Raw genomic sequence first — 26,009 nt, forward strand, 5'->3', positions numbered from 1 at the left:
CATACCAAGCATCTGAATATGATCCTTTTCCATTTAGTTTAAATTTTCATGTTCAAATAGGCTCTTAAAACCATCAGTTTAATATGCTGGTTAAAATCAGAGCCTCCAGACATGCGGACTTTCAACCTTCAGAAGTCTCACTGTTGACCATGCTGGCTAGGAAACTCTAGAAACTGAAATCTACATTATCAGGAGGCAGTTAGGTGTAAAAGGCTGTAGTAAGCCATCATGAGCCATCTGTTTCTTAGTTAAGATGCACATGAAGCCAGCCAATGATTTGTAAACTATAGTTTATAGTTTGATTTGCAATGGCCATCTGTGGCTTACTGAACCAATTACAGTGAAGCATGATGCACAAATCCAAGTTTGCTTCTTTCCTATTAACTTACAGTCAAAATTAGAATCAATATACTCTTCCCTTACCACGCTCAAATTCAGAGAATGAACTCTCTATTTTCTCATATTTATTTGTGTTCAAACCATGCTAGTATGCCAAGTAACTGCTTTTCTCCGAAGGCATCTAAAGTCATTTTACTCGATTTACTAAAACTGAGTAAAATGAAGTTGACTATAGACTAGATGGCACTCCACCAGTTAGCCTAAAATTTGTTCAAAATCTGTATTTGTTTAAGTTAACTTTAAATTTATCTTTAAAGATTGGGAATTTTGCAAAGACTCCAATAGCAGAAACCCTTGTAATAAAATAGCAAGTAATAAAAATTAATCCAAAGAAATCAAACAAAATTACTAAGTGGTTCTTTTAGCAGTTTTCACGGGCACTGTTCTCTCCCATAATGGAGAGTTTTCACAGGTTATCCGTACACAACCCGAGAATACACTCAGAACACAATAGCCAGGTATATTCCATTATTGTAGTCAATGTTTATTCCCAAGCCCGTTTTCTGAAATCTCAATTTAATATCTTAATGGAGAAGTGGGCTTCCGTGCTGACTTCATTTGTTTGATCATTATCCTGTTTCCTTTGGGTGGTCTGATGGCTCTCCCTAAACGCAGCGCAAGCAAAAGAGCAGAAAGAGAGCGCCCTCTCTCCACGAGACAAGCAAGGGGTCTGAAAACATTTAATGTCCTCCTTGCTTTATGCTTCTGATTGGGTTCAATCACACCGATGAGAGCAGGAGGAAAAATGGTGCATCACACTAACAGGCATGCCCAAAAAAATCAAAAAAGCCCAACTCACCTCTAGCGAACCACTCATCTTTCGGCGCAGAGAAGGACAGGGGAGAAGGAAGGCAAGAGAGAAGAGATGCCAGCAGGACCACAGCCATTTGGGGGGGGGGGGAAATATAAAGCAGAGAGAAGGGGACATAGGCCACAAATTAATTGAAGAACCATCCATCACCTGAGCTGAATTACCAAACAAAAATGCTACTGACCCAGTCCTTAGGGATAAAGGGGATAAAGAGCAGGACAGCCAGAAAGTGACCCCAAGATGCTTCTATGGAAAGCAATAGCTTGTCTTATGAAGCCAAGGATTAGAAGCACTTATAAGCCAACATCCTCTCCCTTCTAATTCCACCCTCCCTGTTCTCCAGCTACTTAGCAGAGGAGCAGATACTCGGAAGTTACATACCTTTGCCTTTTTTGGCACCAAAGCAACTGGCTGCATGGGGGGCAGTGTTGTTGGCAGCATTGATGGGCGCTTCCTGATAGCGCTCAGCGTGTGGGATTTCACGATGCACCTGATAGGACAGGTTCCTCAGTAGGCAGACACAGTTCTCCACAAGCTGGGGAAGACAGTTTCTCAGGTGAGATAGGAAAAGCCACAGGAGCTCAAACGTTTCACAGCATACCCAGACCTTTTCAGGCTTCATTATTTAATAGTGATTTTACCCTATTTTATTTATTTTTTTAAAAAAACCTGTTAACTAGGTAGAGTGCCCTCTGGGCAGAAAGCTGAAATTAAAAATTCTTACGAAGAGATACAAAACTGGGTTACTGAAGGTTGTGGGAGTGTTTATCTGTTCCCTGCTTAAAAGACCGCTGTCAGAGGTACGGATCTAGGGACTGAGTCAGAAGAAACGCATACACCGAAAGGGAGAGGTGGCAACTCTTGTCAGAAGGAAGAATGTCCTAACGAGAAGAACCAGTCTCATTTGGTCCTTCTGTGCTATTTTTCACTCGGACTTAAGATGAAGGGGTGGCATAGTCAGATTTACTAGAATAGGAATTCTTTCAAGAATTTTAGACTGTGTTATTGTTACTTTAATATTTTTAATGCCATTTCGAAGGTTTTTTTTTCTCAGGCAGGTTACAACAACCTCCATAATTCCTAATGACAAGCCATGTGATTGGGGTAGACAGTTATTGTTCTTTGACTTTAGAACAGTGCCCACCCCCACCTCCCAACCTTTTGGGCACCAGGGACCGGTTCCGTCTAGAGCAGGGGTGTCAAACTGCCAGCCTGTGGGCCAGACGTGTCACATGGAAGCCGCACCCACCCCACTGCCAGCAATGGCAAAACTATCCCGATACGTTGCACGTCACGTGACGTCGCGAGTTTGACATGTCTGGTCTAGAGAGATTTTTCCACGGAGCGCAAGGGGTGTGGCTTTGCATGCTGACTGCATCCCGCAGATGGGGCTTCGCTCGTTTGTGCGGCCCGGTGTTCTGTACCAGCCTGCTACCGGCCCTGCAGAAAAAGCAGGGACAACCCCTTTACAAACGGCAAGAGGCTGGAATAAAGCCTGCCAAATTTATTAACATAAAACAGACACCAACCATGAAACAGGAGCTATGAAACAGGAACTATTCAAGCGGTTGCCTTCAGCAAAGCAGCCCTCCCACACATTCCCCTTTTATACAGTTCAGGGCGTGGCTTCTCTCTGCCTCCTTCCGAGGTGCCCCATTGCCTTCCTCTGTTTACTCCTGATTGACTGCCTCCTGCGTCAGGCGTCCTTGAACAGGGCCAGCTGTGGGTCATCTTCATCCACACTGTCAGGCTCACACAGCTGGGTCTCTGTTGTGGGAGGGTCCTGGCTGAGGGCTCTGCGGAGCCTCAAGGCCATCATCAGCAAGCTCTTCAACACCCCCCTCCTCCTCCAAGTCATCTGACCCAACTGCCGAACCCACAGGCTGACCCTGAATCACAACACCCGGTTGCTGACAGGCCACAGACCGGTGCTGGTCCACGGACAGGGTGTTGAGGACCCCTGCTTTAGAACACTAATGTTCGAACTATAACCAACTTGATTGCCTGCTGTATAGTGACTCACTGCCACAAAGGGAGGATGGTCTTATTAAGCTGCTCATCTCTGAGGAGTCCTAGGAAGTGGCAGGAGGAAGAGGTATTATGCCCTGCTTTGCACATAATGTATCTGGGATAGAAAATGGGAAGAAAATATATGCACGCTGAGGGGAGATGATGCTCTAACTTTTGTTTTTAAATCACCCATCCGGAGGTGAAAATTTAAATATTCTTCTTCAATCCCCGTAAGATGAAACTTTCAGATCTCTAACTATATAGGATTTCTTTCTTTGCTCAGAAAAGGTGAGCCCAAACAGAACTCACAGAAGATGAGGTGGAGGAAAAGGCCAACTGCATATATTCCACTGAACTCTACAAATGAGCGGTGGAGGGAGGTCTGTCTGCTTTTTCCCCCTCCTCCTTACCTTGCTGTCTAAATCTTTCTGGCCAATTTCTGCTTGGACAATGTATAAAAGTGCATCCACTAGCCCATCACACTCCCGCAGCTTTCGACGGGCTTCACTCCTCTCCGAACTGACGTTCCTATAAAACAAGAAAATCTTTTAGAAGGATGGAGACACCAGCAGGTTATTTATGGCTTTTAAAATCTGTCAGCTTTAAGCCAATTTAACCCAAATTCTACTCTCACGCTTCTGGCTAGGTTCACACAACGCTTTACAGCATTATTTGTCCAACCCTGCTGTGCTTGATTTCACAAAGCATTAAACACTGCATTACAAATTACCAGGTTCACAGTAGGTGGTAAGCCAGACAAATCACACTGAAGCTTAGCACAATCTGTGAAATCTACTCCACGTGGGAGTTTGGGTGGAGAATTTCCAAGGCCCTAGTAGTGTGAACTTCTAAATTCAGCCAACAGGAGGATTCTTCGGTCTCCTGCAATCTGTCACACACCCTCTACTAGACCTTGAGATTTCAGCCAGTGCTGCCACCCTCCTCGTGACTGCACCAAGTTCAGAGGCGTGCCACCTGTTTGAATGTTGATTTTGCCAATTTTATTTACATTTATTTATTTATAAAATTTACTGGCTGCCCATCTTACTGAAGGGTAAACTCTATGTTTTGATAAAAGTTCTACTGAAACTATTAGCAGCTCCGTTTTGCTCATTCTGAAAAGCCCCTCTTAGTCCCAATTTTGATTTATTGTCCAAAGCTATAAAGCCAACTCAAGGTTACTGCATATCAGGTAAAGTCAGGAAGCACCAAGTCACCGAAGATCCTCTTTCGTGACCAGTACTGTCTCTCTTTTCTCACCAAATTATTCTAAGAAACAACACGGGCCACCCAATGGCCTTTCCCTAAGAGGCAAATCCTCAAGCTTCAGCATCATTGGTCAATTTTTTTTGGGGGGGGGGCAGTTTGGGATGCTGCTCTTCAGAGAATCATCAAGAGTCCTTGCAACACAGATCCAGCTCACCTAAGGCAGCCAATGGTGTTGGTGAGCACCGATTCCCACTCTATGTGGCGGGGTTTGGAGTCTTCGCTGGGCTCTCTTTCCCATCCAGAGTGTGGGATGATAACCTCGTCCGTGAGGGCATGTAAGGCATTGTCCACAATGGCCATTTTTATTGAGTCGTGAGAGGACAGGTTCCAGAGTGTCCCTGCAGTGGAGAATACGTTACTCAAATAAACATCTGTGTGCCTTTCAGAAAGGCCCTTACATCGCTAGCCACTCTCTGTAGGCAATGCCAGCAATGCTTACCTGTAATGACTTCAGTGAGGTCCATGTCGCGTGCCTTTCGAAGCAGCCGCACCAAAGCAGGAACACCGTCGCAATTCTTGATGGCGACCTTGTTGTCCTGGTCTCTGCCATAGGAGATGTTCTTGAGGGCCCCACACGCCCCATAGTGCACCTCTTTCTTGGGATGATCCAGTAATCCAACAAGTACAGGAATGCCCTTTAGCTTGCGCACGTCTGTTTTCACCTTGTCGTTTCGGAAGCACAAGTGCTGCAGGTAGGCTGCAGCGTTGGACTTGACTGCGTCCAAGCGGAAGCCCAGCATAGCTATCACCTCGGGGAGCTCAGGCTGGCGCCAATTGGCTGGAGGTGGGCCTCCTTTTCGCAAGCTGTCCAGACTGGCTAGGCTGCCTCTATCGTGTTGTGCCATTGGGGACCAGTAATACTGGTCTCTAGCCATGTCATCCACAAGCATGTCTTCGTAACTCCTGCAAACAGGAAAGAAAGAAAGCGACCGGATAAGCCATCTCTTATCAAACCACGCTACAATGCTGCAGAGAAGAGCTGTACTAACTCTCTTAATGGGGAGACCTTTGCAATCAGAATTAGAAAAGGCACACACACACACACTCCCTGGGAAGCCTCAGGCGCCATCATCCTGATCAACTAGAGATGAACAGTATTTGCATCCAAAGATGCTTTGGATCTGGGCACGTACGTATAACTGTCGGTATCTCCTTAAAGCACCCGTGCCTCTTCCAGAATGGTCACATGGCCTCGGGAAAATACCAATCAGCATTTAAGAGGTGATGACAGGGCACTGTGGACTCAAATTCCTATTTTCCAAAGCCTGCAACTATGTGACCCGATATGCTGCGTAGCATGGGAGGATGCAATGCTAATGCTGTGCAAGTATGAGCCTAGAAAAAAGGTATGGATCCTTTAGGGCAGGGGTCCCCAACCCCAGGTCCATGGACCGGTACTGGTCCCGGCATGCCAGCAACCGACCCGCACAAACAAGCGAAGCCCCATCGGTGGGATGCAGGCAGCACACAAAACCACGCACCGACCGGTCCGCAGAAGAAAAACCTCTCTCCACGGCACCAGTCCCTGGTGCCCAAAAGGTTGGGGACCTCTGCTTTAGGGGGCTACTGTCAGATACAATAAGGATGATATCCACCCACTACAACACTGCACTTTGGGTTCTGAATAGTGCAGACCTCCCCTAATACTGCTACCTCATCCACTCTTAACATCGAGAGCATTTGTAAAAGATTATGCCCTGACGGCTACTTTTCCAGCAGGGTCTCTCAGGCTTGGGTAATGTGGCAGCACAGAAATCCAGCGTGACCTTCCCTCTCAGTCCTGGCAGAATACAGGAGAGCAGGCAGGCGCCCTTCAAGCTGCCTCATTGCCCAAAAAGAGCCAGTGAGAGAGCAGGCCTAGAAGTTGGCTTGACTGCATAGGTAGCCAAGCTGGGCCTAGGGGTAAAAAAAATAAAATTAAAGATTAACCAAGTGTTGTCAACAGTTTTTCTTCTGAGGAAATGCCATTCTAATTTGACCACTAGAGGGCAAGTTGATGTCATCTATGCCTAACCGCAGAACTTTCTACAATCCTCCAGCCTATTTTCACCATTGCCCCAATTACACTAAAGCTATTCACCAAGCCTTCTTGTCAGCCAGGCCCTCTGCACTGCAAATGCTTCTGTGTTGTGCAATCAAGTCAGGTAGGCGAAGTTAGATGACATTTCAAGGACACCAGATTTTAACGTGACACGATCGAAAGGGTAAATAATTACGTACCAGAACATTTTAAAAGGCACACCAGCAGACTTTACTCAATCGCTTTAAAAATGACTCTACGTTGACCAATAAGACTTAAGATATCACACCTAGTAGACTGCATGTCTCGTGTTTAATATTGGGGAATAAGGCAGGGCAATGACAGCACTCAAGAGAACAGCCGTGCCTTCAGGATAACAAGACTCAGTGTGTACTTATACCATTTTCTTCTTTATCGAAACAAATTTAGCCCCTACACTGCAATTTATTAGAAGGCCTCTGCAGGGTGTGGTATTTAAGGCTTCATTCACCCTGCTTTAGAGAATCACAGCCAAGAAGAAGAAAAATGAACCCCAGGAAATGCCACCGAAATAATAAAGAAATGAGGGTGAAGAGAGAAGGGAAAAAATTGCAAAAGGATGTCATTTTTAAAGAGCTTCAGGGAAAGAGAAAGTTCCTCTCAGCGTAGCGATGGAACCCATCAGGAGATATTTCAGCTCCTTTATAGGGAATCCCCTAAGTAATTTTCTGTACATATATCCGAGGCAACCTTCTCATACAGGCTACCATTTAAGCCAGGGGTGTCAAACTCAATTTCATTGAGGGCCGCATCAGCATTGTGGTTGCCCTCGGAGGGGCGGGCGGGCGGGTGTGGCCTGGGTGGGCGTGGCCTACTGGGTGGGTGTGGCTAAAGTGCATATGGCCTACTGGGTGGGCGTGGCCAGCTTTACATGGTTCGCATCAAGGGTGCCTATGGGGGCCTGGGCAGGAGTGGGACACATCTGAGGGTCTCTCGCAGAAGGAGGGTCTCTGGGCCAGGGCCAAGGCAGTGGGGGCTGTTCCCTCCCTGTTTCCAGGATGGCTTTGTGGGCCACATGAAACAAACTTCGTGGGCCGGATCTGGCCCCCGGGCCTTGTGTTTGACATGTCTGATTTAAGCCAAGATTCCACCTGGAGCACAATTCAGCAAGTTATTATTGTTGAAGGGACGCAGTGGCTCAGTGGGTTAGGACGCTGAGCTTGTCGATCAGAAGGTCGGCAGTTTGGTGGGTCGAATCCCGAGTGCCGCGTAACAGAGTGAGCGCCTGTTACTCGTCCCAGCTTCTGCCAACCTAGCAGTTCGAAAGCACGTAAAAATGCAAGTAGAAAAATAGGAACCACTACGGTAGGAAGGTAACAGCATTCCGTGCGCCTTTGGCGTCTAGTCATGCTGGCCACATGACCATGGAGACGTCCTTGGACAGGCGCTGGCTGTTCGGCTTTGAAACGGAGATGAGCACTGGCCCCTAGAGTCGGAAACGACTAGCACGCATGTGCGGGGGAACCTTTACCTTTATTATTGTTGACCAATAAGCCTCATTAGAAAAAGAAACTGGATGGGGCTTTTTTTCCAATGCCATTTTAACTTTTGAACAGTCACTCAACGGTTGCAAGTTAAGGGCTAGTGTAGACCCACAATTTTAAATACTCTTTTGAGGTTTTTAATTTCCTCAAGTACTGTTGGAAACAGAGCCCTTGTACTGCAGAGATGTTTTAAGATCTTGGCCTTTGGGGAAAGAATTACGCTTTTCAGCTCAATTATGTTCTCTCCTTTCTGACTGTAAGGATGAAAGAGTCAGTCCACCTCCCCCCTTGCTCAGAAGCTGATCAGTGTACGCTACAGCACTTAAGTCCCCGGTGTCTTATCTTCATCCGATTGCTCTACACATTCTTTTAAAATTAGCTAGGAGCTGCTACTAGGAAGGTGTGTATGAAGAAAGCCACGCTGAGATACAAGAACAAAAGACTGCCAACTTGATTCTGACTTTTAACAGGACGGATCTTTATCTGCTCTGAACAGAAGAGTTATCTAACGTTTTTAGCCAAGTGACAAAAGGCCGTATCAGGTCTGTGTCATTTCATGTTTTGGGCTCAGCAGCAGAGTCCAGCAATTCTTCAGATTAGCACCTGTCGTTCCTGCCATTTAGGCCCACGCAGAGGCAGCACCAAGGAAATTTAGCCAAAGCTGCCTTCGCTCGCCATCTGCCTCGAGTTAAGAATTCATAAAAGTCGGGCTGGGAGGTGGAGTGTCTTTGTTGATGTTGTTGGGTTGTTTTTTTTTTACAGGTTGCTCTTTGACATTCTTTGAGCTCAGGAGGAGAGGCCGTGTGTTATCTGCCAGTTGTCTCGAAGAGAAGTGGGAAGTCCCTGATCAAACAAAGCAACCTATTTAGCCAGTAGCAGCTGCAGTGCAAAATTGAACAAAATACCTGCCAATATAATGAAACCCTGTGGTCTCGAAATCCCTCCCTCCCTCCCAACCAACCGCCTCGGGTTGCGGGTGATTCATACCTTCAAGTTAAGTTTACCCATTACATGCCGTAAAACACTCTTGCTCTCCTTTCAGCGTTAACCACTTTACTAAAATAACAGTGACGAGAACAGGAACTTTTTTCCCCTTTTCTGTTTTGAAGTGGATATGTTTCATTAGACATATTAGTTCATTAATATTATAATGCTTTTCATAAACTTTCATTAGCACTAGGATGAGCTCTTACGGAAGTGGCATTTCGCTATTTTGATTTCTTAAAAGAATAACCAAAATAACTTTTTAATACTACTACTTTTAATGCTACCGAAGTTATAAAACTGATTGTCGTTAAAAAAAATAATGAAATGAAATGAAATGAAATGTGTGATAGGCCACAATATATAGCTGCCTGTACCAAAGCTATACCTCTTAAAAACACAGAGGTATTGTGATACCAAAGCCATCTACCCCAATGGCTTGTTACACTGCACATATATTTTCAGAAAAGTTGAACTTCCTTTGGTAAGGCATCCCGTGGTATTTAGGGAAAATATAAGAGGATTCCGGATGGGTGATATCATGTGAACTTTTTTTTTGTAAAACCTGAATAAGCCAAGGCAATTCAACAATAAATTGTATGGAATCAGTTTGCCTCTTGATCCTTGGTTGAAAAATGTCCAAGATAAAGTACTTTGTCATAAGATAAGCTAAAGAAAATAAATAACTTTGTTCTACCCTGCTAATTTTTCTTGACAGCCACAAGGAACTGCCTCATGCCAAGTCAAACCATTGGCCTCCCTAGTTCAGTGTAGCTGACCCTGGTTTGTGAATGCTGTGTGAGAGGTTCCAATGTATTGCTTCTGAATAGTAATTTCCAAGCATGTTCCTGGAATGTTCTCACATCTGTGACAATAAAGGATTTTCCAGAAAGTATTACTTGCTTTAAGAAGAGTTGTGTGCCCATACATTTATGTGGGGCCAATAGCAGAGTCTAAGAGCTGTCATTCACAGCCGGACTAAAGAGAGAACATTCTCCCCAGACAAGTCAGCATGAAATGTGGTCCCTGAAGGAAGGGAATTCAAAGACCTCTGAACCAGACTGCAAGTTTCCCAGGTGCCTTGAGAGACAGACAATGACGGTTAACTATTATTTTCCATCTTTCAAACTTGTCCATACAAGATACCCACATAGTTCTGGGTTATTTTTGAAGCCCTGCACCTACACACAAATACACAGTTCTTTGCCTCGTCCTAATCTCTTGATCACAGAGTGTAAGCATGTAGTATTCTGCTCCTTGCAACAAATGCAAGCTGTGTGTGTGTGTGTGTGTTTGTGTGTGTGCGTGCGCGCGCTTTTAAGCCTAGTATAAAACAAACCACTTGGACCTGGCAGCTGTTCATGGAAATTGTTTCTACGCAATCTTGCCCTCTTGGAGATGTGAACAATGTGGGGAGCAAGAGGAAATTAAACCTCTCCCTTGACTTATTGTCCAAGCACATTATCTCCCAATGTTTTGTGTATTTTTAAGAATTCGGGCAGAATTCTAGAAAGTGGCTCTCCAGCGTTCATAAAAAATTAAAACTAGAGGACAGTGTGCATAAGAGACATTCTTAGAGAGCTGTCTTGTGTGAACTACCAAATCACAATCCTTTTCCAGGGTTCAGAACAAATGAGCTAAGATAATATCAGACGAGTTACGTTCCATAAAGTCAGAAGGAAAAAAAGAAATGCATACAAGCACGCACACAGACGTACAAAAACTCCAGTCTGGATAACAAGGGAGAAGCCAGAGACAAACAGCCAGCTACAAGAAATACTCAGATTCCAAAGATCTCTGTGATCTTTATCAGTCTGTACACAGTATGGTGGTTTCACAACGGGTGGCCAGAGGTCAAAATCCACATATGTAGATTCTATTGGAGCAACTTTTATACTAATGTCACAGGTAACAGAAGACATTTTGTTATTATAACAAAGACTTGCAAGTTGTTTAATCATTGACTCTGGTCAAACCAAAGGGACGGTATAATTAGTATCAGTTCAATAGAGGGTTCATTCCTGCCCAGAGTTTTGAGGCATTTTTAATCAGTTGAACTATATCCCACCTTTTCCAACAAATGAGTACTCAAGGCAGAGATTCATAAAATGCAACGAGCAATGTTAAGAAGACAAGGCAGATGGCAAAAGAAATCCACCAGCGTAGGTTTAAAAAAACAGCAAGTTCAAGCGCCTATAATGAAATGAGATAGCACTGTACCCCAGTCCGAGCAAATGTGTTTTTCCTTGTTTATAAAAAGGTCATGGGAAAAGAAGCCAAAGGGGCATCTTCTTCCATTAAGGAGTTCCATACTTTGGAAGCGCTATCAAAAATGTCAGGGGAAAGAAAAAAAAAAAGGAAAGGAGCAATAAAATCTAACCTAATTTGCATAGGAGAGCAGTCTTTTAGACCAGCGTTTCCCAACCTTAGGAACTTGAAGATGCGTGGACTTCAACTCCCAGAATTCCCCAGCCAGCATAGCTGGCTGGGGAATTCTGGGAGTTGAAGTCCACGCATCTTCAAGTTCCTAAGGTTGGGAAACGCTGTTTTAGACATTAGCTGCCAGGTCACATGGAACTTTATAGGTCATAACCAGCTATTGAAATTATTATAGGATGGAATCACATGCTTCCCATAATGTTCAGTGGTTTTGATTAGAGAATTCGCAGCCAACCGAAGATCTGAACACTCTTCGGTGACAGACTCAAGCAGCTTACAGTTGATCAAACGAGATGCCGTTGAAGATTTGGGGTTTATAATACTCACGCAACGTCTCCAGGAAAAAGATGCAGACTGCACTAGCTGAAAGCACTTCTCCTGACCGCACAATTAAAACAATAACAAATATTCACAGCAAAGTCTGAACTAGAATATACTTAAAATTGCAACTTAGGTTTTAAAGCAGGAGTCTTCAAACTCGGCCCTTTTATGATTTGTGGACTTCAACTCCCAGAATTCCTCAGCCAGGCATCCCTGGCTGAGGAATTCTGGGAGTTGAAGTCCACAAGTCATAAAAGGGCCAAGTTTGAGGACCCCTGTTTTTAAAGGGAATGCAATGCCACTCAAGACAGACTAAGCCCTGGTCCTTTTTCTACTAAATACAAGCAATATATATTAGACAAAGATTTAATTTGCCAGTTGTTATTTTATCCTACTTCTTTTTTTAATTTGGTCAACTTAAGGCAGCAAACCTATCTCCAGTCTTCTATTTTCCTTAAAAAAAACAAACAATATGGTCTCATCCAGCCTATTACTACCTACAACTTTTCTAAATTTAGATGAAAAGGGAGAGAGGCATTCAATAGTCAATCAAAATCGTCCCGTGAACTCCAAGCCACCTCTCACAGTAATTGCCTGTCACACTCTGCTCCAGTAGCTATGATGTTTAATAATATCCACCTCCACAGCACCATCTCAAAGAATCTCCTTGCCAAATCCATTCCAGCAAGCATGCAGTATTTAACGCAATAGAGAAGTCCAACAGAGCTACTGATGATTCAGTTGGGTACGAGGTGTGTGTCAATATACATTCCTATAGATCAGGGGTAGGCAACCTTGGCTCTTTTATGACTCGTGGACTTCAACTCCCAGAATTCCTGAGCCAGCATGGCTGGCTCAGGAACTCTGGGAGTTGAAGTCCACGAGTCATAAAAGAGCCAAGGTTGCCTACCCCTGCTATAGATCATGCTCATGCCATGGCACAAGGGAAAGGAGATGACAATTCAAATGAAGTGAAGCAACTGCTAGGATTATGTCATCATCCTATAAAACAGGGGTCCCCAACCCGCCCCCCCCCCCAGTCCATGGAGTGGTACCAGGCCGCGGCATGCCAGCAACAGGGCCACACAAACAAGCAAAGGCCCATCCGTGGGATGCAGGCAGCACACAAAACCACGCACTCTCCGGTCCGCGGAAAAACCTCTCTCCACGTAACCGGTCCCTGGTGCCCAAATGTTTGGGGACCTCTGCTATAAAACAAGGAGTTTGCTTCTAACACGTCTAAAATGAAGCCTACCCTTTGTTAGGCATGGATCTTATGCCAATTATGTCCATTCAAGTGTTAGGGAGAGCATGAAAGATCATCACACCACTGTAAGTATTTTCAAGGTATCAAAGTCACCATTAATCACAAAAGAAATAATTATGGATGAGTGTTCGCAGCAACTAATTACTTACAAGGTTACCTTCACAACATGATTTTTGGGCTTTAAAACACATGGGAATGACAGCTCCCTCCCCCAAGAAGTTGTCAACCACTGGAAATTGCTCATCTTTATTGTGTCAGTATAAAGAAAAATGTATGATGATAACAGCAATAATCTTTCTCCTGGACTTCATCAGAAACCAGCTGCTGCAATGTCTCTAGTAGCTGGTTATTTTGGGATCTTATCTACTCAATTGAAGTCAGACAGATTCCAGATTCCTCGCAGAGGTCTTTGCTGAGTGTGGCGGGTGCTGCTCTCCTTGCCAAGATAGTGAATTGGGAAATTCAGGACAGCCTTCGCTACTGTAATTGCTTCACAGTTGCGTTATCTTCTTTGGCAACAGCTTTAATGACTGATGCCAACCTTCAGTTAAAGAAAGGAGGAGCATGAAGTTTCTCTACAGAAAATCAGGGCTAAATGTGATGTGATTTGGTGTGTGTGTGTGTGTGTGTGTGTGTGTGTGTGTATGTATGTATGTATATATATATATATATATATATATATATATATATATATATATATATATATATATATATGTGTGTGTGTGTGTGTGTGTGTGTGTGTGTATATACATACACACACACATATACATATACACATACACACACACAAACATATATATATATATATAATTCTTTGTTAGCAATCTAAAATTTACACAAATATGAGCTGTCACTGTTGTGACTACTGCCTGTCGATGGCCTTCGGTTAGGCCGAAACAGGAAATAAAGATTTGTCCCATGTTTGGGGCCTAGCAAGGTAATCTAAATAATTAACAAGCATTTAACATACACACACACACACACACACACGATTAGGATCAAACACATGAGTGTATAAAGAAAGAACAGCTGAGAAAAACTCCAAATTCAAACCAGGGTTATAACAGTGAGAGGAAGGAAGAAGATAACTTTTTTCACCCTTCTCTGATTTCCCAATTTGTATCCATTCTCCAGAGCTGTCCATTGCCATTTTAATCGAGAGGACTACTGGACCACAAGGTTTCAGCCATTCTTCACTTCAAGCACCAAGAAAGGAAAATTGTCAGTAATTTTAAACTCTCAGAGACCTCTCTCTGTTTTGCTGCTTCTTCCTCCCCACCTCTGAAAAACGGAATTAAGATCTCTTTGCTATCTTGGGGGGAAGTCCTTCTGCTTACTGGATCTCTGAACATCTGCTCCAAAGTTTTGCATTGGTGCTACCATTGCAGGCGGTGAACACTTCTTACATACATTGGACAATCTCATGTGATCCTAACCACCAATCTTCCCTCTGGCATCTGGTTTTGCTATAAAAAGATTCTAACACTGAGTTAAGCAATAATTTGAAAGGGTTTGCAGGCTTTCAATCTCGAATTTGCTTTTCAGAGTCTGATTTTGTTATTGGCTCAAGAATCTTCCTCAACTCGATAGTCTCCAGATGCCTTAGGTTACCATAATCTAAGCCAGCATGCTCAGATTAGGGGGAAATTACTCCAACGCTACTGATTTTGAATATTACAACAGGCTATTATAAGAATGGAGCTAATGGATAAATGGCAAGCAGACAAGACAATTTCATCTACTTCAGAATTCAACTCAGGAAACCAAAGTGTATGCATACCTTAGGAGGTGAAATGCTTCCTTTCAAATGGCAGCAAGTCAAACAGAAGTTATTACGGTATAAGACAGTTTACATGCCTTACATTTATGTAATTTACTGTAGCTGATGACCATAACATGGAAGGAGTGGGCAGTCTAATTATGGATTAAGAACAGATTATGAAAATTCAGGACCATACTTGTGAAAGACAAACAGGCGGGCAAGGCAAGGGACATAAACTTGCACAGAGAAGGGAAGGCAGCTTTAATACACAGGAGAAATGGAAGCTGTACTCCATAATTACTATTGCATTGCCCCATTTCAGTAGAAACCACAACCACATCCTCTTTTTTGGAATGTTTAGGTGGAACAATTTATGCCTCTGCAGTGGATCAAGCTAGCAAGTCAAGATGGTATTTAATTCATTTTTTTAATGGAAATTCATATTCCCAGGATCCTACAGCAGCTATCAAGCCAGTTAAGGATCTAAGTTAAGCAATTTTAGCCCAGAGGGTAAACAGATTTCTCATGCTGAACAAGATATCAGGATCTTTCCATACCTTAGAAAAGAAAGAGGCAAAAAAAACCCACCCATGTGAACTAATCACATTTATCTTCATGTAGCAAGCCCACACTGGTATAAGCACTAACCTATTGCCAAACAGTTGTAAGAATACCCTTCTCTTACTATAACCCACCTACAGCACAGAAGACTTTATCAAAAAGAACACTAGTCATGTTATCCCTACCAGATGTACTGCAATATTATTTATATAGCCATGTAATACTTCCTGCATACACTTGTAATTTTTACAGCTCCTCCACAAAGTAAACTAGTATTTACGCAGATGAGCGTCTTGGTTAAGTGCAGAGCTGAGGTCTAAAATAGAGGCCTTGAATCCAAGATTTAGCCACAATCCAGCAAAAAGAGGGGGAAAAATTCAAGCCTAAGAAAAATCTTAAAGAGCATTTCAAGCATAACTCGACAATGTCATTCATCGTGGCCTGATAGTTTCAGCTTTATATGTCTGGATGCATCTGGTGGAATGTGTAAGCACATGAAGGACTGACTGTGTGTTACATTATTCATTTGATAAAATATATTTTCTCTTCAGTGGCATTATGACCTCATTATCAGTGGTAAAGATGAAAATTTTAAAAATTCTATTTTTGTTGGAAAACAGAACTCTGGGGAAAAATATAAATACATGCCATATATAATTTCCCCCCTACTCTACGTTCATTTTGCTATTTTAAGAACAAACAATGCAATGTGTTTATGTTGATCAATACAACTCATGTTCGGTAAATTTGTTACATATATAAAAGTACAGCTTAATTAGAAGCTAAAGTCAACTTTCTAGTTGAATTTACAATAAGATTTAATTCTTCTCAAAGCTGAAACTATAAACTGCAGAAGTTTAAGAAACTCTTAATTTTTGTCTGTTTGACAAGTTAGAAAAACAAAATTGAAGTCAAAAGAAGCTGTCAACATGATAATAAAACACAGCTATATAGTCTGAAAGGGACGCGGTGGCTCAGTGGGTTAGGACACTGAGCTTGTCGATCAGAAGGTTGGCAGTTTGGCGGGTCGAATCCCGAGTGCCGCGTAACAGAATGAGCGCCTGTTACTCGTCCCAGCTTCTGCCAACCTAGCAGTTCGAAAGCACGTAAAAATGCAAGTAGAAAAATAGGGACCACTACGGTGGGAAGGTAACAGCGTTCCGTGCGCCTTTGGCATCTAGTCATGCCGGCCACATGACCACGGAGACATCCTCAGACAAATGCTGGCTCTTCGGCTTTGAAACGGAGATGAGCACCGCCCCCTAGAGTTGGAAACAACTAGCACGCATGTGCGGGGGAACCTTTACCTTTACCTTTATATACTCTGACCCTAGACTATGTCCCCACTTGCATCTAAGCACAGGAGAAACATGTCCTGACATTGTTTTCAGCCATAACCCCATGAGGCACCTAAAGTCATCCTCAGCCATTTTAATGTTAAAATGGTATTTTCCCCTTTAAGCTAACAGCAAACTGCAGCTGTTTTAACCTGGGTGAATTTCATACATTTTGTTACCAACGCCACGCTCTTGACCTCACTTCAGGCTACTTTGGGAATGCTCACCCTCAAGTCTGGCTCCTGGGCACTCTCCTCCAGGACCATATTTGTTTTGGGAAGCCGGAAGCCAGCACTTCAAACAAGTCTCTCCTACTTCACCCACCATCTGCCAGAACAGATGGGGGCTGTCTGATGGGCTACAAGAGGAAGTGGGCTTGGAAGAGATGGGATTATCCCATTGCGCCCACTACTTTCTGGAGGCTGTAGTTGGTTAAATCCACCCTCAAACAAGGCTATGATCAGCTGAGTGGCAGGCTTGTTTTAAATACAAGTTCTGAAGTGGTGAAATGGGACAGCTAGCTCTGCCATCCAACTGCGTGTGGGACAAGCCTGTCGAATAGCAGATTGGGGGCTTCTTCTGGGCAGTGGCTTTATGTTCTTTCAAAAATGGCCTTTGAGGCCTAGTCAAAAGTAGATCCACTGATCCCCTCGACAAAAAGTCAGCAACACGGAGGCCATCGCAAGCAAGCCTCCTCCGATTGTGCTATTTTGTCCTCAGGTGTAGGAACTCCAGCCCTCAAGAGACTCTAGCGCAGCAGTTCTCAAAGTACAGCCTGGGGTGACCTCGGGGTCTCTTGAGACCCTTTCAAAGGGTCTGCAAAATCAAATGTTTTAAAATGTGTCAGTTTCAAATCAATGCTCGTTAGGGTCCTCAATATTTTTTAAGAATGTAAAAGGTCCTGAAATCAAAACATTTGAGAGCCACTGTTCTGGAAGAAAATCTTCCCATTAAAAGTCAAATCGGAAAAAAAAAATGAAGGCAGGAATAGAAGGCAAATATGCCAGTATCTGGTCCTATAGCATTCCACGTTCTAAAAGAAAGCCGTTCATTGGGTTGAGGAGTGTTAAACCATTTCCAGAGTTTTATTTTATTTTATTTTTTTTTCAGGAGGAAAAGGAGCTGAGAGAAAAACAGGGGGAAAAATTCCCTATATGTTTAAAAATAGTCTTGTGCTTACTAAGACAGTAAAAGATTCAGCTGCACTGCTTAAGGTTGCAAGTAGGCATTTAGAAGGCAGGGATCTCTTACGGAGCAGCATTTGATACAGGCGTATTAGGAAGTAGACAAGACAGCGCCTTAAAATACAAACTTAGGAGCTGGAGGCTTGCATTCTTTTTGTTACTTGAACCTTTCCTATTACTGGAGTTCTCGCTTCCCCACCTGCAATTTCATGCAGCTTGCCTAGACTAGGATTTATCACATTAGTGGGAATGAGACTCGGTTACACAGATCTGTGCCACTGGAACAAATAACCATCTCAGCGTAGCTGTGATGTAATTCTTTCCTGCATGCAAACTTAGAAGAGAAGGAGCAAGAACGTTCCCCCGGAAGAATTTTTAATACAGAAATAGTCTCTGTTTAACAGCCATTTACCATGCTAAATTTATCCCAGAACTGTCCTGGTTGCTTTCGAAATGTCCCTGTTACTCGGTACTACAATCGCTCTTCAAGGGTAGTTAAAGATTCTTCCCTACAGCGTGGGAGAAACATCGAACATTTTAGCCAAGGATGGCTAAAATATGGTAAGCTTATCCTCTTACCTGAGTCTCTGGCGGGCATCAGAAGGTGTCCCGGTCCGCCTTGCTGTCCCATATTCTGGCACTGCACCGTAATCCAGGTCATCATACGCCATGCTGCGTTGGTCATCCTCCAGCCCATAAGGCTCGGCGTGGAAGCGGTTCAAGTCCACGTTGCTTCCCCCTACTCGCACCTGCGGTTGGGGACCATAGACATCCTGCCTGCTGGGAGCCCGGTAGCCATCCATGGAGGGTCGGTAGCGCTCATCAATCCGGGTCACCCGGGATAGGCTACCGTAGCTGTGTTCACTGCCATGGTAGCTATCTTCATATGGCCGCCCGTAACTATCTGAGTAGTGATAGTTTCGTGGAAGGGTAGCCGTGCCCGGCTGGCTCATGTAGGCACCAGGGCCGCCATTTGTGTTCTTTCTGAAATTCCTATCCATGGTCTGGATGTAGTTGTTGGTAACTGGAGAACCATCAACAGGTAACCCATCGGGGCCAACTTGCTGCACTGTACGTGTGGTCATGGTCTTCACAACTTTTTTCACCTACAGAATAGTAAGAATGAGCTCTCTGACATCGCCTTGTCACCTCACAGTAGTTCTGAGGGCAGAGCTGGTATCGCTGCTCATGCGCTGCAGTGCATTTCGTCATTAATTCCACAGGACACCATGCTCTATTACCTCAAGTCACATCCTGTATATTCAGCTTTAAATATTATCTTGTCCTGTGGCATTTCCTAGAAAATGTTCTGATCCCTGAAACTCCTGGACTACATACAGAAACATTAAATCCAACACTCTTCACGCCACACTAACCCCTGCAGAACTGTTTCTGTGGTTGACAGAATCCCACTACACACCACACAATACAAGTGTACCCAAACTCATAACCAGTCAAAGGCTATTGGCAGGCTCACATGCTCTGTTCCTCAGGACAAGTCAAAAACAACTCCAGGATTTCAGATCTGCTAATAATGGTTTCCTCATACGGATTATCAACTTTATGTCAATATAACAGTTAACTCCAATCAGACTGAGAAAGCATAACTAAAGCAACTATCTTGCAGCTTTCTCTGTGCTGAATAAACGTTCTATGTTATGTCTGCACTGATCTTTTGAAATAATAAACCGAATAAATCACCAGGTGAAAGCTACCTCAGATCACTAAAGGCAGCGGCCAGTGACAAAAAGAGAAAAGCATTGTTTTGTGTGATATGCTTTTTATCTGCTATTCCCGCTTACTCGATACCACGCATCTGGCAACTATAAGCATCACCTCTTCCCTACAGAAACCCTCCCAGACATATTGCATAACACGCTCGCCACTTCTCCCTAGGCTCTCACCGTGGTCTCTGTACGACGGGTTGTCCCATCATCTGAGGTCTCTACTGAAATAACTGACATGGCACCTTCTGGGTCCTCCTCCATGCTGTATGTCTCTTCCACAATTTGTCCTGGATCCTGCATCCTGGGAATGGTGCTGTATATGAGGTGACTATGGTCCTAGGAACATGAGGGGAAAACCCATCAACCTATTTCTGTGCAAACAATACTCAAAGACAGGCATGTCAAACTCACGACGTCACATGACATCACGCAACGTATCGGAACTTTTTCCCCATTGCCGGCAATGGGGTGGGTGCGGTTTCCTCGTGACGTGTCCGAGCAAATTACTTTGAAAATCTTTTAGTCAAGTAGCAAACCACCAAACAAGAATGGAAGGACATGGATTTTCTCTTCATAAATTTAGTCACCAAGGTGTTCCTTCACATCTTTTATCCATATCAGAGTTCAAATTTTATTTAAAAAAATCTTTGGATCTTGCTAAGATTCCAACCAATTATCTAAGATCTTCTCTTAACCGTTTCAGAGCTTTCTGTAAGCTTGGTCAGAAAGAAGCTTTTAGTTTCTTTTCCTACCTGTGGTCCGTTGAGCTTTAATTCTGAGAATTTCTGCCTCTCCAAGTCAGCATTGCCCAAGAAACGACCGTTCTGCAAAAAATAATAGTGATGAATTTATGACCAGAATCAGAAAGCAAGAAGGAATGGGAGGAGGGAGAGGAGGGAGGAAAAGAGGGGAGGGGCATGTGTGACAAATGAACACTTCAATCTATTGCACTGCATCCCACACAAGGCTACAATGCCAAATATTTAGAAACGAGGCTGCTGTGATTTTAAAGTGACAAGATAATATTAGCAATACACTGTAGGTAGTATCTTAGGTTTACATTTCTCCATAGGGATAAAGAAACAGGTGTGTATTATTCTATCCATCTATTAACATCTATAATATGTGCAAGTTAAACACTATGCATTCCAAAATTTATAAATACTAAGCCCATGCTGTCCCAGTCCTTATAGGCCCCCCAAAGCTCAAAACAGCAAATGAGAAATAGTTCAGAAAAGCAACCTAATGATAAAACCTCTTAAGAAAGTCAACCTGGTCTCCGTTATCTAGTTCAGGGCTTTTCAACCAGTGGTACGAGTACCACCTGTGGTACATTGGCACCTGGCAGGTGGTACACGACCATCCTAGAAAAGTGGTAGCGGGGGAGGGGAATCAGCTGAACCGGTGGCAGCACTGCACAAGCCTGAGCGAGAGGTGGCTGGAGTTAGGCAACTGGTGGTACTCAGATGTTGCCATATCCTAAAAGAGGTACAATGGGTGAAAAGGTTGAAAAGCCCTGATCTAGTTCTGCTTACAGACATTGCCCTTCACTGCCCAAAATGAAAAGGAAAAATGCATTTAAAAATTTTACGGTAGAGAGTTCCTGTTTATCATCTTTACAATTACATCTTTCTGCATGCATCCAAAGTAATTTCTGTCCACTATTTGGATGGGAACTCTGCCTTTCTGCGTATGAAAGTTTAAGTGGTATGCAGTATTTATTCTAAGCACAAGTTTAACATCATCTGATATTGGCTAATTGCTCATCTGCACACTTTTAGGATAAAAGCGAAGAACCTGAATAGCCAGTAGAAGCCAAAACCAAGGGGAAAGGCAAGATGAGCTTGGTGCAAAAGCTTAATCAAATTCATTTGATGCCTCACTTATGGCTGCTGGCAGACACATTTCCTTAGTCCTATTTCATGCTTCTTATGTCAATAGTTTCAGGATCTGATAGTCACATTGGAGGACACTTTATTATCATTATCTTGTACAAATGTTGTCATCAAGAGCAAAGAGAGCTTTGTTTACTGTCTGGCATTCCTTAGTCAGTAAATCTGCTCGTTACCTTTTTTGTCCATTTCATCTGTTTAGGGATCTCTTTTCACAAAAACCATCACAGGAGCCTTTATTAGACGTGGGAAGAGCAACTAAGAAACTTAAGAGTATAAATATATATATGCATAATATACAGGATGTTTCCAAAAGAGCAAAGGACTTTTGTAATCTAGTGGCTTATTACTAACATCTCCACTGCTATACTGTGCATCCACAAAACAAGCAGTGAAGCTGCATTCTCAGTTGACACTACAAGTGCACCTGTAATCAGTACAATGAATTTAAACATTAGCCAGACACAGTGAAATTGGATGAGACCGCTATTAATTAATTTCCACACTGGATAGCCTTTAACCAACACAGCTCTGTGAAAACTGGCAAATACACTCATCAACACTTAGCTACGCAGACAGCAGAAACCTGAAGCTCTTGGACCAAGCTGCTCCACCAAGTATTTCCAACAGAAGCCAAACTACCACAGTAGCCCTCCAGTAGCAACCACACAATCAGAAGGAGACACAATATCCCGCTTGAGCACATCACTAGATGTTACCTGGTGCCGGCGGGTGAGGGTGCCGTTGGCCATTGTTTGGCTGGCATCCTGTGGGGAGACACGGACACGCTCCAGCTGTGCAGAGACATGGCGCCGTTCTTCCTCCAGCGCCCGTGTCAGCTTCTCAAACTGTGCCTCCTGCTCTTTGACGGAGGCAAGTATACTGGCAGTCGACTCCACTTCCGAGTCATCCATGGTTTTGAAGGCCCCACACAGGGGGAGAGTGGGTGCAAGGCAGGGAGATGCCACGGGGGATGTGAGAATTGACGACACACAGAAAAGGGGTAGGAGGGGAGAAGGATCCCCTCACTTCAAAGAACATGTTTGGGAGACAAGTAAGGAGAAAGAGAGAAAGACTGATCTTAGATCTGGGAAGAGAGATTAAAAATACTTGAAAGAGGCCAAGTTCCACCTAAGTCATCCTCCCCCCCCCAAATCAGCAGAGTGTGAAAAACTGTACACTAACAACCTCCCAAGACAGTAACTGCAACACTTTAACTGGCTCAAGAATACAAATCTGTGTGTGAAGGGAAACCCTATTTGCAGGGGTGCTCCTTTGATAACACAATGGGCACTTTGGGTGGTTGAAAGTCTATCCCTCCAGAGTTTTCTTCATTGCAAACTAGATAGTGGATAGGATATAAGCATGCTAATGTCATCGTGACATTAATTTTTGTACAAGTTGATGCCTTAGTTTACATTTTAGGACTTCTTTCTATCAAGAGTGTCATTTTAGAAAGACTATGGAAATTTCTACTTCTGCAGCATAGCACACTTATTTTAGTACATTTACCAAGAATTTGCTCTAGTTAAACGGCCCTTACTTGCTGCCTTCAGAGATTAATTTTTAGGACAGTTTAATGCACAGGAAGACCACTTTGAAAAGAAGCTATAGCCAAGATTTCCTTCTGTGAAGACCAGTCAACACAATCTTTAGTGGTTCTTGATAACTTTTATCTCATTACATTATTTATACTAAATAGGTCTTCAGAGAAAGTCATCTCAACTTTTAAAAACTGTTTTTGGGAATTGCAGTCAGTCTCAACCACACATACATATTTTACTGTAGCAGCATTTTCATATCTGCCAGCCTGCCTAGGTTCAGGTCATTGTCCCTCGAACAGGAAATTGCATGTCACTTTAGGTTTATGCACTCCTGTCAAGAGGAGAGCAATTTCTACCATTTTAAAAACACACTCCTCGGGAATCAGTTAGCTGGCCTATCAGCTAATTATAACTGGCTATGGCAGTTATCTGGGACGCAGTGGCTCAGTACACTGAGCTTGTCGATCAGAAGGTCGGCAGTTTGGCGGGTCGAATCCCGAGTGCCGCGTAACAGAGTGAGCGCCTATTACTCGTCCCAGCTTCTGCCAACCCAGCAGTTCGAAAGCACGTAAAAAATGCAACTAGAAAAATAGGAACCACTCCGGTGGGAAGGTAACAGCGTTCCGTGAGCCTTTGGCGTCTAGTCATGCCGGCCACATGACCACGGAGACGTCCTCGGACAAGTGTTGGCTCTTTGGCTTTGAAATGGAGATGAGCACCGGCCCCTAGAGTCGGAAACGACTAGCACGCATGTGCGGGGGAACCTTTACCTTTACCTATGGCAGTTATATTGAGCAACATGATAAGCTTGGGCCGGGAGGGGAGAGGCAACAGGTAGTGTTCTTAAGAAACTGCAGTGTTTTCTTTCAAACGTACATATATGGATATAGTGAAATACTGCAAGTTTTGTTATATGTTACCAAAAAATGTTTGCCACGTGTAATTGTTTAAATACTTTTTGCCACTATTCATGCAGTGCTCACAATATATAAACATTCGTAGAGTTCTCCAATTTAATCTTCCAAAATCATTCAGAGGCTGCATGTACACTTGTGTATGGAATTACATCTTTTTTATGCATTTTATTCCTTAAGTGGAAACTTTCTGTAAAAATATAATACATAGAATATCTTAGGGTTAAGGATTGGGAAATGCTCAGATGTATTTTAGAACATTTTTTTTTCTCAAGCCAGTTCTCTTCAAGACCCCTTTTTTATCAATTCAAAATCACAAGTATTAAGTTATAAACGTTAATATGATTGTCAGCATTCAGGGCTAACAAGACAAGCAAGGAGAACAAGCCATTTTGCACCTTATCTACCCAAACCTAGGGTAGTTGCCAAAGTGCTTTAAGACAAAACATTGGCATATGTCCATCAGAAATATCTCCAGCCACAGCCTACTCATGAATTAATAAAGACATTTTTAATGGACCTCATATACAAAAAGGCTGGTGAATTTATAAATACGGAAGGAAGACAGGCTATATTTTTCTTCCATCCTGGAACCACTGTTCTCCCTACCTTAAGAGCTTCCCAGTCTTTAAAGAAAGCCAACTGGAAAGAAACCCCAACATTCATCCTGACACAAAATAATATTTAAGAGTGATTTTCCATACCATACACACCTGTGGAAGAAGGCCGGTCTGAATTGATTGGCTAAGGCACAGCTTGGTCTAAGTGCAGAAAATCATGGGAGAAGGAGCCCAGCCACCAACAGCAAGGAAGCAGGAGAAAAAAGGCTGCAGAGAGACAGCAGGAAGGGGATAAAAAATGGAAGTGTAAATTTTTAAAAAGGGGAAGGAAGCAAAGGGATCAAGGAAGGAAGGAGTTAAGATCAAATCAGTATTTATACATTTTTTTAAAAAAAACGTAGATCCAACTATTTTCCCAAAAGGGATTTAAAACAACTTCCAGCAAATTAATTTTAAAAAATAATGGATTCATTAAGCAACAGTGGGGTAGTAGAAATTTTGCAGCCTGGACCATGGAATTTGAGGCGCACTTAATCCTTTCCCATTATGACTACAACTGTAGTGAGGGAAAAACTTCATTAAACAGAAAATCCACGCACACAGATTACACTCTTGGCAAGAAAAAAAGACCTTAACTGCACCTCGGTTCTGAACTTTGCCTTTATCACACCTGAACAGGTTACAGCAGACATGTCAAACACAAGGCCCAGGGGCCAGATGCGGCCCGCGAAGTGGTTTCATGTGGCCCGCGAAGCCATCCTGGAAACAGGGAGGGAACGGCCCCCACTGCCTTGGCCCTGGCCCAGAGACCCTCCTCCTGCCAGAGACCCCCAGATCTGTCCCACTCCTGCCCAGGCCCCCATAGGCACCCTTGATGCGAATGATGTAGAGCTGGCCACGCCCACCCAGTAGGCCATACGCACTCTGGCCACGCCCACCCAGTAGGACACGCCCACCCACCCCCCTGAGGGCAACCGCAATGCTGATTCGGCCCTCAATGAAATTGAGTTTGACACCCCTGGGTTACAGTTACAGAGCAAGCAATCTGATAGGGCAGGGATCTTCAAAATGCACGATTTGTGCAGTGATTTATAGGCAGTTTCCTTGTAAGATTGTAGGCTTTCTACTTTTTCATAAGGTAAAGATCAGATGCAACCACAACAAAACTAATGTTACAGTGAACAACATAAACCTCGCATTTGGGTGGCCTAAGAGCTAAATATAAACTCTTTATAAAACTAATGAGCTTGTCCTCAATAGTCCTGAGCATGCCAGCCCTAAGTTTAGAGTCAAAGAGAGAAAAAGGAATCACTTATTATTATGCCAATTTTTAAAGAGAGTTCACCACTTCTCCTTTTTAATTCTTTTTTTTAAAAAATCCTTAACCTTTAGTGCTTTTTAAAGAAATCCCTTTTTCTTTCCAGCAGTAGAAAAAAAAAAAGAAAACATCATCGTTTCCAAGGAAGAGGAGAATGTGGGATCTAA

The 26,009-nt window shown here is 43.4% G+C and overlaps 1 protein-coding gene across 14 annotated transcripts in view; it reads right to left on the reverse strand.

Moving 5' to 3' along the window:
* The window catches only part of CTNND1 (catenin delta 1), a 72,845-nt gene that overhangs the window by 21,663 nt on the left and 25,173 nt on the right, over positions 1 to 26,009 (reverse strand). For 8 of the 14 annotated variants that reach the window (XM_083349484.1, XM_083349480.1, XM_083349479.1 and 5 more), the window contains 10 exons: positions 24,678 to 24,791; positions 22,226 to 22,534; positions 20,367 to 20,438; positions 19,792 to 19,950; positions 18,467 to 18,993; positions 4,929 to 5,392; positions 4,644 to 4,827; positions 3,631 to 3,748; positions 1,592 to 1,745; positions 1,199 to 1,216 (listed from right to left, as the gene is read on the reverse strand). In XM_083349484.1, the coding sequence (XP_083205610.1) occupies positions 1,199 to 1,216; positions 1,592 to 1,745; positions 3,631 to 3,748; positions 4,644 to 4,827; positions 4,929 to 5,392; positions 18,467 to 18,993; positions 19,792 to 19,950; positions 20,367 to 20,438; positions 22,226 to 22,420 (1,891 nt within the window). In that variant the 5' untranslated portion in view covers positions 22,421 to 22,534; positions 24,678 to 24,791. Of the gene's footprint in view, positions 1 to 1,198; positions 1,217 to 1,591; positions 1,746 to 3,630; positions 3,749 to 4,643; positions 4,828 to 4,928; positions 5,393 to 18,466; positions 18,994 to 19,791; positions 19,951 to 20,366; positions 20,439 to 22,225; positions 22,535 to 24,033; positions 24,155 to 24,668; positions 24,792 to 26,009 lie in introns of all 14 variants that reach the window. The other 6 variants (XM_083349486.1, XM_083349489.1, XM_083349476.1 and 3 more) reach the window with 5 other exon arrangements.

Source organism: Vipera ursinii (genome assembly GCF_947247035.1).
Source record: "Vipera ursinii genome assembly, chromosome: 1".
NCBI lineage: Eukaryota > Metazoa > Chordata > Lepidosauria > Squamata > Viperidae > Vipera > Vipera ursinii.